At 45.3% G+C, this 17,376-nt stretch overlaps 1 protein-coding gene across 5 annotated transcripts in view; it reads left to right on the forward strand.

Annotated features, from left to right (window-relative positions):
• LOC126998585 (uncharacterized) overlaps window positions 1-17,376 on the forward strand; it is a 193,824-nt gene that overhangs the window by 154,254 nt on the left and 22,194 nt on the right. For 4 of the 5 annotated variants that reach the window (XR_007752940.1, XR_007752941.1, XR_007752939.1 and 1 more), the window contains one exon: window positions 16,573-16,647. The exons of the other annotated variant lie outside the window; for it this stretch is intronic. Coding sequence is in view for 1 of the 4 variants with exons in the window: in XM_050860413.1 (XP_050716370.1) it covers window positions 16,573-16,647 (75 nt within the window). In the remaining 3 variants the exon portion in view is untranslated. The remainder of the gene's footprint in view (window positions 1-16,572; window positions 16,648-17,376) is intronic. 5 annotated transcript variants of the gene reach the window in all.

Below are 17,376 nucleotides of genomic sequence, written 5' to 3' on the forward strand. Positions count from 1 at the left end.
GAGAGAGAGAGAGAGAGAGAGAGAGAGAGAGAGAGCAGCGCCTGTGTGTATGTGCGTGCGTGCCTGCGTGTACCAAATGATTATTAATGCATCAACATTTAGCCGCGGTAATTATGTAAACTGTAATCCGTGCCGCCGCATTTTACATTTATTCTTTCCGTGTTGTGTTATGTGCAATATTTAAGAGAAAGCCACTCTGCGGTTCGCTGGAAAATTGCTAGCTATAAAACTGTTTGTTGTCTGTGTATTTCCGTGACAAAGTTTATTCAGAGGAGGCGAGTGAGTGAGTGAGTGTGTGAGTGAGCGAGTGAGTGAGTGAGTGAGTTTGTGTATGTTTGGTGGTGTATGGAAGAGGGTGCGAGAGGAAAGCAAGGGTAGGATAGTGAAGGCAAGGGAAGGACATTGATGGAAAGGAAAGGAAGGGAAGGGAAGCTAAAGGAAAGGAAAAGAAGGGAAGGAAGGTAAAGGAAGTAAAAAAAAGGGAAGGGAGGGGGAACGGAACTGAAGAGAGGGGAGGGGAAGAGAAGAGAAAGGAATGGAAAAGAAGGATAGGGAAGAGAAAAGAAAGAAAGGAAAGCAAAGAGAAGGGAAGGGAAGAGAAAGTACAGAAGGACGACTTGACGGTGGTGGTGGTTGAATCTAGCACGCATTATGTAGCAAAGTAAACACACAACAAACCAAACCAACAACAACATACCGGCTGTGCTAAATGCTATGTGTCAACACTCATCATGGCTCGGCTGATTAATACACCTTTTTAATCCCGCTAATCCCTCTGTGCGGCCGTTGTCACTGCGAGGCCATAAACCATTCTAAAATTGATACTAACCTCAGGGGCGCCTATAGCCATCCACGCCACGCCTCTGTATGAACCTCTGGCGCCGCTACACTGTGCTTACTGGAACGTCCCTTGCCTGCTGTCTACCCTACGCCCTCTGTCCTCTGTCCTTTTTCCTTCCCCGCTCTTATCCTCTTCCTCCTTCTACTCCCCTGCTCTCTTGTCCTTCTCCTTCCCCGCTCTTCTTCTCTTTCTCCTTTTACTTCCCTGCCCTCTGTCCCTTCTCCTTCCCCGCTCTTCTCCTCTACCTCCTTCAACTCCCCAGCTCTTTTTCCCTTCTCTTCCCCGCTCTTATCCTCTTCCTCCTTCTACTCCCCTGCTCTCTTGTCCTTCTCCTTCCCCGCTCTTCTTCTCTTTCTCCTTTTACTTCCCTGCCCTCTGTCCCTTCTCTTCCTCCTTCTACTCCCCTGCCCTCTTTTCCTTCTCCTTCCCCGCTCTTCTCTACCTCCTTCTACTCCCCTGCTCTCTTTCCCTTCTCTTCCCCGCTCTTCTCCTGTTTCTCCTCCTTACCGTAACGCCCCTTGCCCCCTGCCGCCTACCTCCTGCCCCCTGCCCTCAGTCCTCTCCTCTCCCTCGCTCTCGTCCTCTTCCTCCTCTTCCTCCTGTCGCTGATGTTGTTGGTTAATGGGAATATGACCTTATTTTGCAGGGAGGAAAAAACTGGATCGCATTTGACGGATCACGACTAATGGCGTTTGTCCTTTTACATGAATTGTGAATAGTTGATCCGCATCGCTGTGAGTTTTTTTATTGTCTTTTTATTATTGTTGTGGACCATTCCGGAGAGAGCATGAGAGAGAGAGAGAGAGAGAGAGAGAGAGAGAGAGAGAGAGAGAGAGAGAGAGAGGGAGAGGGAGAGAGAGAGAGAGAGAGAGAGAGAGAGAGAGAGAGAGAGAGAGAGAGAGGGGGAGAGGGAGAGTTTAGGGGGGGGTAGAAAAAATAGTTGTTTTAACAGAATAACATTTGTGTGAATATGTATGATGACTGTATTTGCGTTAGAGACTTCTTTAACGACAAAATAATGCATGTGTACGTGTGTGTGTGTGTGTGTGTGTGTGTGTGTGTGTGTGTGTGTGTGTGTGATAAAATAAAGACTTAGGGAGGCACAGATTTGATGAAGAAAAAGTTCCTCGCATGTAATATTGAAACATGAATATTTATGACGTGGGGAATTATTAACGCAGGGTATTTGATGATTAATATTATTGTTGTTGTTGTTATTGGCATTATTATTATTGTTATTATTATCATTGACCTGAAATCGAACCCGGGTCAACGAAATCGCAACCAGACATGCCAATGAACCTTTAAGAGCACAAGCATCTCACCGATTCCATGCCACCGACCAATAAATCAAACACATTATATACCATTATCAGGTTCACAACCTTTCCTCCTCCCTCCTTCCCTCTCCTGTCTAGCACACACGTATTTTAACCTCTTTTAAGCTATTAGCAACACTCACGCATGCACGAGTCAAGAGCAATTCACACGCCAACGCAACCAACTGTCTGGGGTTGAGTTGAAGGCACGAAGGAGGGAGAGACAGTATAGGGCGTCGGGTCTAATAACTGAGGTCGGTATTGTCAAACGTTTCCACCTCTCACCTCACATCAGTTATTTCCAAACGTCGAAAACAAGCTCAGTCTGGTTCTAATGAGCGTTTCTTTTAGGTTCACGGTACAGAAGAAGGGTCAGACTACCAGAAGGGTCATAAAACTACCCCTGGAAATGCCCCAAACACCTAGGAACGCTTGGCCACCGAAATGTTTAAGAATATGACCCGAGTGACGGCGGGGCTGCGACGGTCGGGGCGCGCGGAGCCTTGGGGGGGAAGAGCAGAGTGGAAGGCAGGATGAAGTGACACTCTCTCTGGCTTGGCTGTCTCATGTTTGTATCCCCACCTCCATCCATCAGCCTACGTGTGTGAGTGTGTGTGTGTGTGCAGAACGTACAGCGACATTAAATAAAAACAGCCAAACAGACTTATGAAAACTGATACACGTACAGAAAACCAATGTACAGGCAGACAAACAGACAGACAGACAGATATACAGACAGATAGGTAGAGTGAGAGACAAACAGAAAGAGATAAATAGATAAACAGATTTAGAGACAGACAGGTAGATAGGTAGTTAGATTACAGGTAGACCCCAAACTGATAGATATTTGACGCAGGAGAGATAGAGAGGAATAACCACTTATTGATGGTTGATTGGTACTGGCCGCGGGGTGTTGTGGGGAAGGGAAAGGGAGAGGGAGGAAGAAAGGAAGGAGGGAAGGATGAGTAGAAGTGTAGCGATGGAGAGGAGAGGAATTTGTAGAGAAGTGAAGTAATGAAGGAAAGAGGGAGGAAGGGAAGGGGAGAGGGAGAAAAAAACAAAGGAAAGAAGGAAGGAAGCAGGGAAGGAAGGATGAGCGGAGTTATAGAGATGAGAAAGAAAGGAATTTGTAGAGAAGTGAAGTAATAACGGAGGAAGAAAATACAGAGAAGGGAAAAGAAAGGGAAGAGGAAACATGTAAGGATTAGTTGTGGATGGAGAAAGGACGAAGGGGAGGAAGGAAGGAGATAAGGATGAGCTGAGGTATAACGATGGAGACGAAAGGAATTTGTAGAGAAGTGAAGTAATGAAGGGGAAAGAAAATACAGAAAAAGGAAGAAGAAAGGGAAGAGGAAACATGTAAGAATTAGGGAGAGGAAGGTTGTAGGCTAGACGAAGAAAGGAAGGAGGAAGGAAGGAAGGAAGTGAGGGAGAGAAGGAGGAAGGGGATGTATGTTTGTAGTGGGAATGGGAATGGGAAGACGCATCCTATACTCTGCTTCCCATTTCTTCGTTCCTCTTTCCTTCCTTTCTTTCTTTGTAGTTTCCCTTCCTTCACCTATACGTTTGCTCCTCCTTCCCTCCCTTGCTTCCTTTCTCCCTCTGTCCTTTCTTCACTACTTCTCCTGGCATTGATAATAAGGGGGGAAGGGGAGGGGAAGGGGGTTCAAGGTGTCTGTAGGATGTCACCATATATATCTCTAGTAACACTCTTTTACTTCATCTATATTTTCATCCACTTAACGTTACTTATATTTTCCTCCACTTATGCTGAGGTTTCGAGGCTCCATCTTATCGACTTCTTATTTCTCTCTCTTTTTTTTTTTTTTTTTTTTTTTTTACTTATGCTCGTTAATTCATGAGTCATCTTCCACCTCTTCCTCTTGTTTTACTTGATTATGAGAGATATTTCTTATGCAGTCAATACTTTAAGAATATTAGCAGGGTAAGTGTTTTTTTTAGATAATATTTACACACACACACACACACACACACACACACACACACACACACACACACACACACACACACACACACACACACACACACACACACACACACACACACACACACACACACACACACACACACACACACACACACATCTTTCTTCCTACATCCTTTCACTTCTATTTTTTTCCTTTCCTCACATCCTTTATTTTCCCACTTCCTTTCGCTCAGCTGTTTCCTTTTTTTCCTCCTTTTTTTTCACCAGTTCGATGCCTTGTTCCAGTCTGCCTTTTTTTTTTTCTTCCTCTTTTTTTTTCCCTTTCCTCCTCTTCTTCCTCTCCCATCCTTTCACTTGCGTATTTCCTTTCTCTCCTCTTTCTCTGATTTTACAACAGAGTCCATGTTTCTCCAATTTATTTTCTCTTCCTTTAGCATTTTTTTTCTTTTTTTTTTCCTCTTCCTCCTTCTTCTCCTCCTTCTCCTCTTCCTCCTCCTACATTTCACTACCCTGTTTCTTTTCTTTCTTCCTTTTTCACTTTTTTTTTTAATATCAGCAGCTTTTTCTTCTCTCTCCTTCTCCTCCTCCTCCTCCTCCATTTCGCTTGTCTGTTACATTTCTCTCCTCCCCTTTTCGCTTTTGCTTTCACAGTATTTTTCTTCTCTCTCTTTTCTCCTCCTCCTTTTCCTCCTCCTTCTCCTCCAATATTACACTTGTTTTCTCTTTCTTTCCTCTCTCTTTTCGCTTCCAGTCACTCCGATGTCTCCTCCCACTCAGTCTCGCTTTTTCCTTTCTTCTCTCACATCACTAGTTCCTCTTTTTTCCTTTCCCCATCCTCCTCCACCTCCTACACCTCCTCCTGTACCTCCCCACTTCCTGCTCAAGCCTCACCTCCACCCCACCCCTCCCACCCTCACCCCGCCACCACTACCACTAATCCTCAGGAAGACCAAGACAAGACAGCAGTGGCATTACATTTTTCATGGGAATCTTGGTCCGGGACGCCGCCGCCTCCGCTCCCTCGAGGCCGCGCTCCTCAAAAATGTTAAAAAGATGTGAGCACAAGATGAGCGCAAACATTTTAAAAGCGGTTCCGCCCAAAGCCGCCCGGAAGCTGCTTATCAGTCGACCCCCATTTTCACGCGTTCTGGTAAAAGGCGAAGGATGTTTCTTTGATTCCCCGAGCCGATTTCTTTGCTTTACTTGCGCTGTGAGAGAGTGTGAGAGTGTGTGTGTCTGTCTCGATGTGTATATACCTGTGCCGTCTTTATTACCTGTCGTTCTGCCTACCTGTACTTACCTGGGACTTATTCACCGCGTTTGACTGACTAGAAACTTCAGGAACGAGAAAGAAATTGTAAGCGAAACATTTCTTTTTTCTTTTTTAGGTGTTATATAAAGACGGATTTTTCTCCCTCCCTTCCTCCCTCTCTCCCCTTCTCTTCGGTGAGCGTGAGTGAGCATTACGGAGCATCGGCGCCGCCACTGACTGTACGCAGCAGCAGCCTTGGACCCGCCGCCGCCGCCTTCTCAATCCCTCCCAATCCTCTTTCTTGATCGTCACATTTTTACAGAAGGTGCGCACGAGTGGGTCGGGATCGGGGGAAGGTAGGCGGGTGAAGGGAGGGCGTGAGCTGCTGCCGGAAGAGAGGGGGAGTGGGAGAAGGGGGCGGGGGAGTGGGTGCCGGGGATGTAGACGCAGTTGTATCCGATTTGCTGGAAAACTTTCATACTCTGCGGGCAGGAATTGTTGCGTAGGAAAAACATAAATACTCCAGGTGTTTTTTCCTCCCTCTTTCCCCGGGGCGACTAGCAAGAGGATTAATTATGCTCCTCCCTCCTCAGGTGAGAGAGAGAGAGAGAGAGAGAGAGAGAGAGAGAGAGAGAGAGAGAGAGGGAGAGGGAGAGAGAGAGAGAGCACCCTGTCTATCTGTCTTATTGTCACCGTCCCACAAAGAGCTTTATACAGATCCATACAGATGTTCAAACCACACACGCCCTTTGGTCTGGCCTCGGCGGTCCGTCCCTGAACCTAAGCCTAAGTGAAGACACATCAAACGACCGTCAAGGCGCCTCAGCTCTGCCTTAGTAAATGTTGAGGTTGGGGAAGTAGCGGCCGAGTTTGTTTATTAAGGAAATCAGTTGAAAGTAGAAGCTTGTTTCATTCTCGAACACCAATCTATACGAAAACATAATATTGGTGCTGTTTGAATCTATTTGTTTACATTTAAGTTTAGCGCCATTATATTTTGTTGGTGATTTGAATTTATTTGTTTACATTTGAGTTTAGCGCCATTATATTTTGTTCGTGATTTGAATTTATTTGTTTACATTTAAGTTTAGCGCCATTATATTTTGTTCGTGATTTGAATTTATTTGTTTACATTTGAGTTTAACGCCATTATATTTTGTTCGTGATTTGAATTTATTTGTTTACATTTAAGTTTAACGCCATTATATTTTGTTCGTGATTTGAATTTATTTGTTTACATTTAAGTTTAACGCCATTATATTTTGTTCGTGATTTGAATTTATTTGTTTACATTTAAGTTTAGCGCCATTATATTTTGTTGGTGATTTGAATTTATTTGTTTACATTTAAGTTTAACGCCATTATATTTTGTTCGTGATTTGAATTTATTTGTTTACATTTGAGTTTAACGCCATTATATTTTGTTCGTGATTTGAATTTATTTGTTTACATTTAAGTTTAACGCCATTATATTTTGTTCGTGATTTGAATTTATTTGTTTATATTTAAGTTTAGCGCCATTATAGTTTGTTGGTGATTTGAATTTACTTGTTTACATTTAATTTTAACGCCATTATATTTTGTTGAGTTGAACTGATTCGTTTACATTTAAATTCAACGATATTATTTTTCTTTCCTGATTCGTCATCGAGTTTAAATAATTTAGAGTTATTCACATTCGTAAAGCCTTGAAACACGCGATCAGATTTCCTCAGTTTTACAAGAATGTGAAGTTTGAATATTTGAACCCCAATATTCTGTTCACTTCATTCTCTGCCTCTGTGCATGGTTGGGAGAATTTCAAGTTTGAGGAGACTGAGTCGTATTTTTAAATCTTTCGGCGCCTAAGCACATACATTTAACAAGGCTTTCGTATAGGATGTGTGGGGATTTCCATTGGTAGGTAGTATTATGACCCTGGTGGTAGTTTGACAAAGTATCTGCACCATGAACTTAAAGAAACAGTATGGGTACACGTTTAACCTCTTTGCCGGCCTTTAAAAATGCTTGATGTAGGAGAAAGCAGCGTCTAAGAGTGCCAACCTGTGACTCTGGTGGTAGTCTGACGAAGTTTCTGCACCATGAACTTAAGAAACAGTTATTGGAACGCATTAAAACAACCTCTTTTCCGGCCGTTAGAAATGATTGATATAGGAGAAGGCAGCGTCTAAGAATACCAAACTGTGACTGGTGGTGGTTTGACAAAGTTTCTGCACCATGAACTTAAAAAAAACAGTCATTAGAACGCTTTTAACCTATTTTTCGGCCGTAAGAAATGCTTGATATAGGAGAAGGAAACATCTAAGAATAATACCAACCTATGCACCTTTACCTGTCTCCCTGTTACTTCGTCCCAGCAAGGCAACCACGTTAAGGAAGTTCTTCGGTTGTCTTGAGGAAGGTTCTTCGTCTGGGCGGGGCGACGCACGCGGGGATAAGATGATGGGGGCGGCGTAGGGCGTGGCCAGGCAAGGGGGGAGAGGGAGAGAGTTCACCTGCTCTGTCGCAACGTCACACTCTCGGTTCACCCTCAAAGCACTCCCTGTCTGTTTTTCCTTTTGTTTTATTCTTGTTTCTTTTTCGTGTTCGTATTTTATCTTCCACTCCACAGCGGCGGCGGCAGAGATTGTTCCCCAAATCTTTTTACTCGAATTTTTCCGCATTCACGCCCGCTCGCTGTCGGAGAGAGAGAGAGAGAGAGAGAGAGAGAGAGAGAGAGAGAGAGAGAGAGAGAGAGAGAGAGAGATCACTGTCTCTTTTTCATACTCCACACACACACGCACACACACACACGCACACACACACACGCACACACACACACACACACACAAACACAAAAACTCGGTGATAGAACGCGCGTGTCGCCTCCTCGCCTCGGTGCCTTTGTTTGAAGTGGAGCAGGAAGGAGACGAGACCAAGACCAAGACCAAGGAGGGGCGATAAGCAGTTCTTGGTGTCTTGTCTTCCTTCCCATACGCTGCTTTCTCCCTCCCCCCCTCCTCTCTCTTATCACCGTGACTGTAATTCTTTCCTCTGGTCGAACGGGCCAGAAAAAGGAACGCACTCGCAACACACACACTCGCAACACACTCTCGCAACACACACACTCGCAACACACTCTCGCAACACACACTCGCAACACACACACTCGCAACACACACTCGCAACACACACACTCGCAACACACTCTCGCAACACACACTCGCAACACACACACTCGCAACACACGCACTCGCAACACACCCACTCGCAACACGCACTCCCAATACACACGCACTCGTAATACGCACTCCCAATACACACACTCGCAATACAAGCTTCCCTTTCTACATATACATAATACAAGGAAATATTTGACCCCTTATATAATTTAGCCGTCATATTTCTGTTCCCCTACACACACAAAAAAGAACATTTACTAGTGACATAATCCTCTTTCTTTGTTTCTATATAGGCACTACAGGAAAATATGATATAACTACAGTCTTATTGCACATTATTATTATTATTATTATTATTATTATTATTATTATTATTATTATTATTATTATTATTGACGTTGATTACTCCACTATGCATAACACACACACACACACACACACACACACACTGACAATCTTTCCCGTATTCCCTCAGACACACCTCACGCCCCCTCCCCCTCCCCAGCCTCCCATCCCCACCACACGTAAGAAGAAGAAGAAGAAGAAGAAGAAAAGACATTTCACTCAACCAATTAAAGAAGAAGAAGGACAGCAGGCAACCCTACGCTACCCCAACCAGCGGGATTAAGTGAAGGCATATTCTTTATCCCTCCTGCATTAATAAACCCACACTTCCTGCCGCGTAACTCTTAAGTGGCGCCTCATTGCGTATGCAGATTCCATAATGAGGCGAGTGGAGGCGGGTCGGGTCGGGGTTGGGTCGGGGTCGTGTCGGGGAGGTTCGGGGAGCGGAGGGGATCGAGGGCAGCGAGTCTTGTTACGGGAAGAGGAAAATAATTGTAAGGGAACGTTGTCTTGAATTTGTGTAAGGACTGAGGCGAGTTTTAAGAAGGGAAGGTTTAATGAGGACTAATGCTGCGAGAGTGTGGCGAGGGTGGGTGGGAAGGAAGGAAGGAAGGAAGGAAGGAAAATGGAAAGGAGAGAAGGAAGAAGGGAGGAGCTAATGATAGAAGGAGGAAGGAAAGGAAGGAGAGACGGAAGGGAGAAACGAGGGAAGGAAGGAAGGAAGGAAGGGAGAAGCGAGAGAAGGAAGGAAGAAAGGAAAAAAAGAAAAGAGAGAAGGAAGAAGGGAGAAACAAATGATTGAAGGAAGGGAAGAAAGGAAGGAAGGAAGAAGAAATGAAAGGAGGAAGGAAGGACGGATGGTGGAAAAGCAAGAAGAGAAAGCAGGAAGGGAGGAGAAGGTGAACATGGGGGGGAGGGAGGGGGGTGAAAGAGACGCGGAAAGAATGGAAAAAAGAATTGCCGTGGTGGTGGTGGTGGTGGTGGTGGTTGTGGTGATGATACTTGTTGTTGTTGTTGTTGGTGGTGGTGGTGGTGTTGGTGGTGGTGGAGGAAAGAGAAGAATATATTTTGTAAGCGATTTTTCTTTTTTCTTTTCAACTACAACACACACACACACACACACACACACACACACACACACACACACACACACACACACGCACACGCACACAGGGGAGGGAGGCCTAACAGGTGTGTAGTCTGACCAGGTAGCCTTTACAGGTCACCGGAGCGTAATTGAGACCCCCAACAGGTGTCCCAGAAGCGTACACACACACACACACACACACACACACACACACACACACACACACACCGTACTACAAATGCATAACTCTCCCTTTCACTCCGATCTCACTACGCTCTCTCTCTCTCACCCTTTATTGCTCTATTTCACTTCACTTTAGTCCCCTTCAGTAATTATTATTATACGCCTCTCTCTCTCTCTCTCTCTCTCTCTCTCAAAATCCGCCATAGATAGTAGGCTATTATTATATTACATTTGATCAATATCCGTCTTTTTTTTACCTCTTCAAATTTATTTTATACTCTCTTTCCTCCCTCCCTCCCTCCCTCTCTCACTTCCCTCATTTATCATCCCCTTCCCTCCCTATTGTTTTCTCTTTCTCTCCACTTTCTTCAATTTACATCCTCTTCTTCACCCTTTCTTCATTTTCCTTCCCCATTTTCTACATTCCTGCTTCTTCCTTTCTCTTTCTGCTTCCTTCTCTTATATATTCTTCCTTTTATCCCTTGGTCTGTCTCCTTGCCTCCTCCTCCTCCTTCTCTCCTTTGTCTATTATTTCCATTTTCCTCATTTCTTATCCCTTCCATCTTCACCATTCCTTCTCCTTACATTCTCATTCTCCTTCGTTCTCTCATTCTTCCTCTTTGTCTGTCCGTCTCCCTGTCTCCTCCCTCTCTTTCTCTCCTTCTCTCCCCCTCAAACACGGTGAAGCTAACAACCCTGGAGAACGGTCTGCCAACACGGTGATAATACTCTCGCTCTGAAAGCCTCTGCAACGCTCTGTGAAATTAATCTGGTTAGGGGCACCGAGGTTTAGTGGGGAAATTACCTTTAGCCACTGGACACGTCAAGGGAAGGGAAGGGAGAGAGTGGGGAGGGAGGAAGGGAGAGGAGAGGGAGGAGGAGTGGGAGGGGAGGGGTAGGGAGTAGAAAGGAGAGAGAGAGGAGAGGGAGTAATGAGAATGGAGAGAGAGGTGAGAGGGAGGGTTAAGGAAGCGAAGGGAGAGAGAAGGAGGGAGAGGGAAGAGGAGTAATGAGAATGGAGGGAGAGGTGAGACAGGGAGGGTTAAGGAAGGGAAGGGAGAAAGGGAGAGAAGGAGAGAGACGTGGAGGAGAGAGAGAGAGAGAGAGAGAGAGAGAGAGAGAGAGAGAGAGAGAGAGAGAGAGAGAGAGAGAGAGAGAGAGAGAGAGAGAGAGAGAGAGAGAGAGAGAGAGAGAGAGAGAGAGAGAGAGAGAGACAAAGGCAATATGGAAAAAAGTAACAGAAGAATGACATAGCGAGAGAAAGATGAAGTAGAGTAAGCCAGCCAGAGAGAGTAGAGGTAGAGGTAGATGAAAGGGTCGGGAGATGAAAGTAGAAGTGAGATAAAAATTAACAGAATGGGTGAAAAAAAGATGAAAAAAGAATCGATAGCAAAGGGTGTTCGAGGAGAATCAATACATGGGTCTCTATAGGTGTTTTGGGCGTCGTGTCAGAGGATGAATGAGGGAGATAATTATAGAAGGAAGGAAGGAAGGAAGGACGGAAGGACGGAAGAAAAGAGGGAAAACAGGAAGGAAGGACGGAAGAAAGGAGGGAAGGAAGGAAGGTAGGGAGGGATGGAGGGACTGAGGGAGGAAGGAAGGAAGGGAGGAAGAAAGGAAGGAAGGAAAGGAGAAAGATAAAAAGAAAGAAAAGATGGAAGAAAGAAAGAAAGAAAAAAAAGAAAGACTGACAGAAAGAAAGAAAGCAGGGGAAAGAAGAAAGAAACAAAGGAAAACGGAAAAGAAAGGAAGGAAATATGAAAGGAAGGAAGGAGAGAAAGGTTAGAGATGCATTCGTTCCTGTTGGATGAGGAATGAAGGAGATAAGGAAGAGGAGAAGGAGGAAAAAAAAAGAAGGAAGCAGGAAACCAACTCATATTTATGCTAACGAACGAGAATCAAGATTAAGAAGATTACGCAAAGTAGAGCAAGAGGGAAAAGAAGAAAAGAGAAAAGGATAGAGAGGAAGAAAGAGAGGAAGGAGGAAACAAAACAGAAAGAATGAAAGAAACAAAGAAATAGAAACAGAAAACAAGCTAAATGGATAATTCTCGTATTCAAAAACAGAAGAAGAGAGAAAAGGACAGAGAGGAAGAAAGAAAGGAAGGAATAAACAAACCAGAAAGAAGGAAAGAAACAAAGAGGTGGAAAAAAACTAACTAATTGATAATTCTCGTAAACTTAAGTAAAACAGAAGGAGAGAGAAGAAGAAAGAAAGGAAAGAAGAAACGAAACAAATAATGAAAGAAACAAACTTAGCCAAAACAAGGATTAAAAAACAGAAGGGACAAGTAACTACAAAGAAAAAAATAATCATTAATACCTTCTCGAAATTACTTCCCTCTCTTCCCTCCCTCCATCACTTCCCTCATTTATCATCTCCTTCCTCTACCTATTTTCATTCACTTTTCTCTACTTTCCACTTTCACCATCTGTGTGTGTACTACCAAGAAAGGGAAAGGAAATCAACAATAAACGCCATTATAATAAACGAAGAAGACAAAAAAGTAACTAGATACGATATATTACCAAAGAAACGACTCTCTCTCTCTCTCTCTCTCTCTCTCTCTCTCTCTCTCTCTCTCACCTGTGTCGGAAAAGCGAAAGTGAATCAATAGCCACTTGAGGACAGGTAAATTTGGCGTATACGGAGCTTATGGACGGACGAGAAGGAGTCAAAAAGAGGAGGATGAAGGTGATGATGAGAGGAAAGGAGAGGAAAGGAGAGGAAAATAATGATAGTGGTGAGTAACAGTGAGTAAGTGGTGAGTGAGTGGTGGTGGGTAGTGATAGGTCCGTGTAAGTGTAAAGTGGCGGTAACTGAAAAAAAAAAAGGAGTAGGGACGAAAAACGATATGAGAAACGTGAAATTTAAAAGACTATTGCGTAAAATGTTAAGATTGGGAAAAGTCAGCTTGGTTGGTTGGGGTGTTGAGGGGGGGGGGGGGGCAAGTGTGAAGAGAGGGAAGGGGTGATAGGGGTGAAGAGGGTGAATGGAGGCTGTAGAGGAAGAGGAGGAAGAAGAGGGAGGTAGGAAATTATATAGGGAATGGAAACAAAGAGAAGGGGGAGGAGGAAGAGAACAGCCAAAGGAACAGAGACGGAAGAGGAGGAGGAGGAGGAGGAGGAGGAGGAGGAGGAGGAGGAGAGTAAAGGAATAGAACGAGAATAGGAAGAAGAGAAGGAAGAGCAAGAAGAGGGGTTAATAATATAAGCCATATGGAATGAAGACGGAGGAGGAGCAAGAGAGAAAGAATACATACACAAAGAAGCAGAAGGAGGAAGAGGAAGAGGAGAGGAAGAAGAGATGGTACAGAAGGAAAGCAAAGGGAACAGAAATGACAAAAGACGAGGAAGGGAAGCGAGAGAAGGATAAAACAGGAAGAGGAAGAGAAGTAAAGGTAACCAAAAGAACGAGGAAGGAAGGAAGAGGAAGAAAACGGGGAGGGGCAGCGAGAGAGGGATAAAACAGCAGGAGGAAGGAAAGGAAAGGGAACAGGAGGGAGAGAAAAGTAGGAAGAGGAAGAAAACGGGGAAGAGAAAGGGAAAGCGAGAGAGCGAGAGAGAGAACGCGAGGGTCAGGGGAAGGAAAGGGGGGAGGGGGGGGGGGATGAAGCAGGTTGTGTAAGTCACCAAAGCTGCCGGAATCGAGGTATTAAACCAGTGTGTAAACGTCCGGACAATATGATTCAGCGGGATTATGTCGCGGCGCCAATCTAAATGCTGTTTTGATTGGTCTGGATAGTGATGCTGCCGGGCTTCACCTAATGCCTCGCGTCCGCTTGTAATGCCCCATGTTAACTGTGGCTTGGCTTGGCTGGGCTTCGTGTGTGTGTGTGTGTGTGTGTGTGTGTGTGTGTGTGTGTGTGTGTGTGTTTGTGTGTTCGTGTAATAGTTAGTCAGTCTGCAAGTGCTTCATGTCCCCCTGGCCGGCTGTTAATCCTCCTCCTCCTTCTCGTCTTTTTATGTTCTAGTTTCGTTTCTGGTTCACTTTCAGGATAACTCTTGCTTCCTTTTCGTTCTCATTGCTCCCTACCCTTAGTAATAGTCCCTCCCTACTCTATGTTCCCTCTTCTTTTCCTTCCTCCAATGTTCATCCCTTCTGCTCCCTTCCTCAGTACCTCTCCCCCTTTTCCTTCTTGCTGTCTCCCCACACCATTTTCCCTTTCCCTCTCCTTCCCTCTCTGTTCATCCCTTCTGCTCCCGCTCCCTCCTTGTCCTTCTTGCTGTTCTCTCACTCTATGTTCCCTCTCCTCCTTCCCTCTTTGTTCCTCCCTTCTGTACCCTCCCTCCTCTCTTCCTTCTTGTTGTTCCCTCACCATTTCTCTCTCCCTCTTCGCCCTACTGTGTCCGTCCCTTCTGTTCCCTCTCCCTCCTTCCCCCTTCTTCCTCTCCTCTCCTTGTTCCCCTACTCTGTGTTCTCTCTCCCTCTTCGCCCTACTGTGTCCGTCCCTTCTGTTCCCTCTCTCGCCTTCCCCGCTACACACTGCGACCCTTTCATTTCATTCGTCGCGATGTGTTGGGCCAAAGTTGTGTTGACATTGGATATTCATACCGGAGCAATGGGTTGTTAGTTTGTGTGCGTGCATGGAGGAGGAGGAGGAAGGGGAGAGAGGGACAACAGGGAACGGAAAGGAAGGAAGGAAGGAAGGGAATTCGAAGCTATGAGGATGAGAATGACTACTGAGGAGAGGCTTGTATGCAGATGACCAATGTTTTCAGGATGATGACGTGAGTGCATGAAGTGACAGATGACGTTTAGGGTGAGTGAAAGGAGTGTGTGTGTGTGTGTGTGTGTGTGTGTGTGTGTGTGTGTGTGTGTGTGTGTGTGTGTGTGTGTGTGTCGTAGATAAGAGGGAGGGCGTGATTGACATGTGACGTGGAGCCATTTTGAGCGGAGAGATAAAGTCGCAGGTTACATGATAATGAGTCGGAAGTATGCTGGAAGTTGCTATAGGGACACGACTTTACTTGGCGCCAGCAGTGATGTTTTAATTAAGCTTTTACGGCAAGGAAAAAAAAAAGACAAAAAGAAGAGAAGGGTAACTTTTAATATTTTGCGTTGATAAGAAAGTAAGACAGAGAAGAAGAAGAAGAAAAAGAAGAAAAGAAGAACAGGAACAAGAACAAATACAAAAAAGAACAAGAACAAGAAGAATAAAAACAAGAAGAAGAGGAGGAGGAGGAGGAGGAGAACAATATCTTATCCTCACCTCTTTCAATGTTATTCCGAAGTGGAGAGAAGTAATATGGTTAAAGAGAGAGAAAGATAGAGAGATAGATAGCGTGCGTGTGTGTGTGTGTGTGCGTGTGTGTGTGTGTGTGTGTGTGTGTGTGTGTGTGCAGGGCTGGCTGGTGGGCGCCGGCGGACGTGTGTTGGTGTCAGGCGCTGGAGTGGAGTGCTGAGCAAATGTTGTCCTTCGGCGGCGCCATTACCTCGCCGCCCTACAGCCAGTCCTCGCGCCGCCACCCTTCACCTCGACCCTCTCTCTCTCTCTCTCTCTCTCTCTCTCTCTCTCTCTCTGACATGCCCTTCCCTTCCCTCCCCTTCCCTTCCCTCCCCTTCACCCGCCCTTCCCTCCCTCCCTCCTCCTACTCCTCCACCACTCACCACTCTAAAAGCACCACTCACTCACACACACCATGGGCTTCCTCCTCTCCTCCTCTTCCTCTCTCCACCACCTCCACCTCCACCCCAATGCCACCACTTCCTCCTCCTCCTCTACACGTCACTCCATGTTCAGTGACCTCCACTGCACTCTACTTCGGAACTTCACAAGCCCTGATTCGATGCGCGCCTACGTCACCCTTCCTCTCTACAGGCGACAGTAATGCGTGGTGTCTCATGTGTGTTCTGTGATATTTGTAACACCTTGAATAGTTTAGCGGATGAGTGGAACAAGACCCGTATTCTCAGACGCTTTCGGCTCCTACAACAACTATATCCAAAAGCCACTAAAGAGATTAATCGGGTTCTAATTGAGTGTGTTTTTCACGTTCATGGTACAGGAGCCTTGTCAAACTACCACTAAGCTCTTCAAACCACCACATATGATGATTTCCTTCCTGTTTATTTTCATCTATCTATCCATCCATTCAATTGTTCATCCATCATTTACTTATCTCCCAATCAACCTACCTTTACCTGTCTATCTATCTATCATCAGAAACACCAATAAGAGAATGTAAATTGTGGTACTGTAATAATTATCCTTCTATGTATATTTGTCTCTCCATTCACCCATTCAACAATTCATCCATCATTTACTTATGTGCCAATCAGTCGACCTTTACCTGTTCACAAACCCACATAAGAGAGTTTAAATGCGAGGTACATACTTTAAAACGTGACAATACCTTCTATGTCTCTGTCTGTGATGGTGTTGTAGTGTGCGTTTGTCTGTCTGTTCACGCCGTCCGCTTTCCACTCTTCCAGGCAGGCGTGGGGGACAAAGGTGCACAGAGGGTCACATTCAGCAGCATCAACAGGTGAAAATTCCGTTCTGCACAGGTATACATGGGACGGAGTTTGATGTTTCGTGCTGCTTGTTCGTCCGTTGTGTTTGTGTTGTGTTGTGTTGTCCTGGGGGGGGGGGGTGACACACACACAGACACACACACACACACACACACACCATAGACAGACAAAAGACGAAGAGAAAGACAGGAAGCGGAGAACTGAAGGTGCGATCAAGGGGAAGGCGAGGAGAAGAGAGGAGGAGGAGGAGGAGGAGGAGGAGCAGGAGGAGGAGAGGAGAGGTGCACTAAGACAAGACAAGGTGAGGACAAGGTGAGGTGAGGTGAGGTGAGGTGAGGTAACACAAAGTTGTTTACAGCCTTCCCGCGGAGGGTCGAGAGGGAAGCAGGAACACAGTATTTACCGGAGACAAACCACGGGACGAGAGAACACCCTGGGGAGCCGCGGGAGGAGGGGGAGGAAGAGGAGGAGGAGGAGGAGGAGGAGGAGGAGGAAGGGCTAGGATAAGACAAGAACAAGAGACATTCGACTGGCTGGTACTTACGTGGTTGACCTACATAGAATAATGGTAGGTAAGACTCCGAGCAAATAAGCACGTAATAGTAGTAGTAGTAGTAGTAGTAGTAGTAGTAGTAGTAGTAGTAGTAGTAGTAGTAGTAGTAGTAGTAGTAGTAGTAGCTTTTGCATGTCGTATCACTCGCCTGTTTTTTTTTTTTAATAAAGAAAGCAGCTCAACGGTAAAAACTAAAATAACAATAGACA

The sequence above is a fragment of the Eriocheir sinensis genome, chromosome 14 (genome assembly GCF_024679095.1).
Source record: "Eriocheir sinensis breed Jianghai 21 chromosome 14, ASM2467909v1, whole genome shotgun sequence".
Classification (NCBI taxonomy): domain Eukaryota; kingdom Metazoa; phylum Arthropoda; class Malacostraca; order Decapoda; family Varunidae; genus Eriocheir; species Eriocheir sinensis.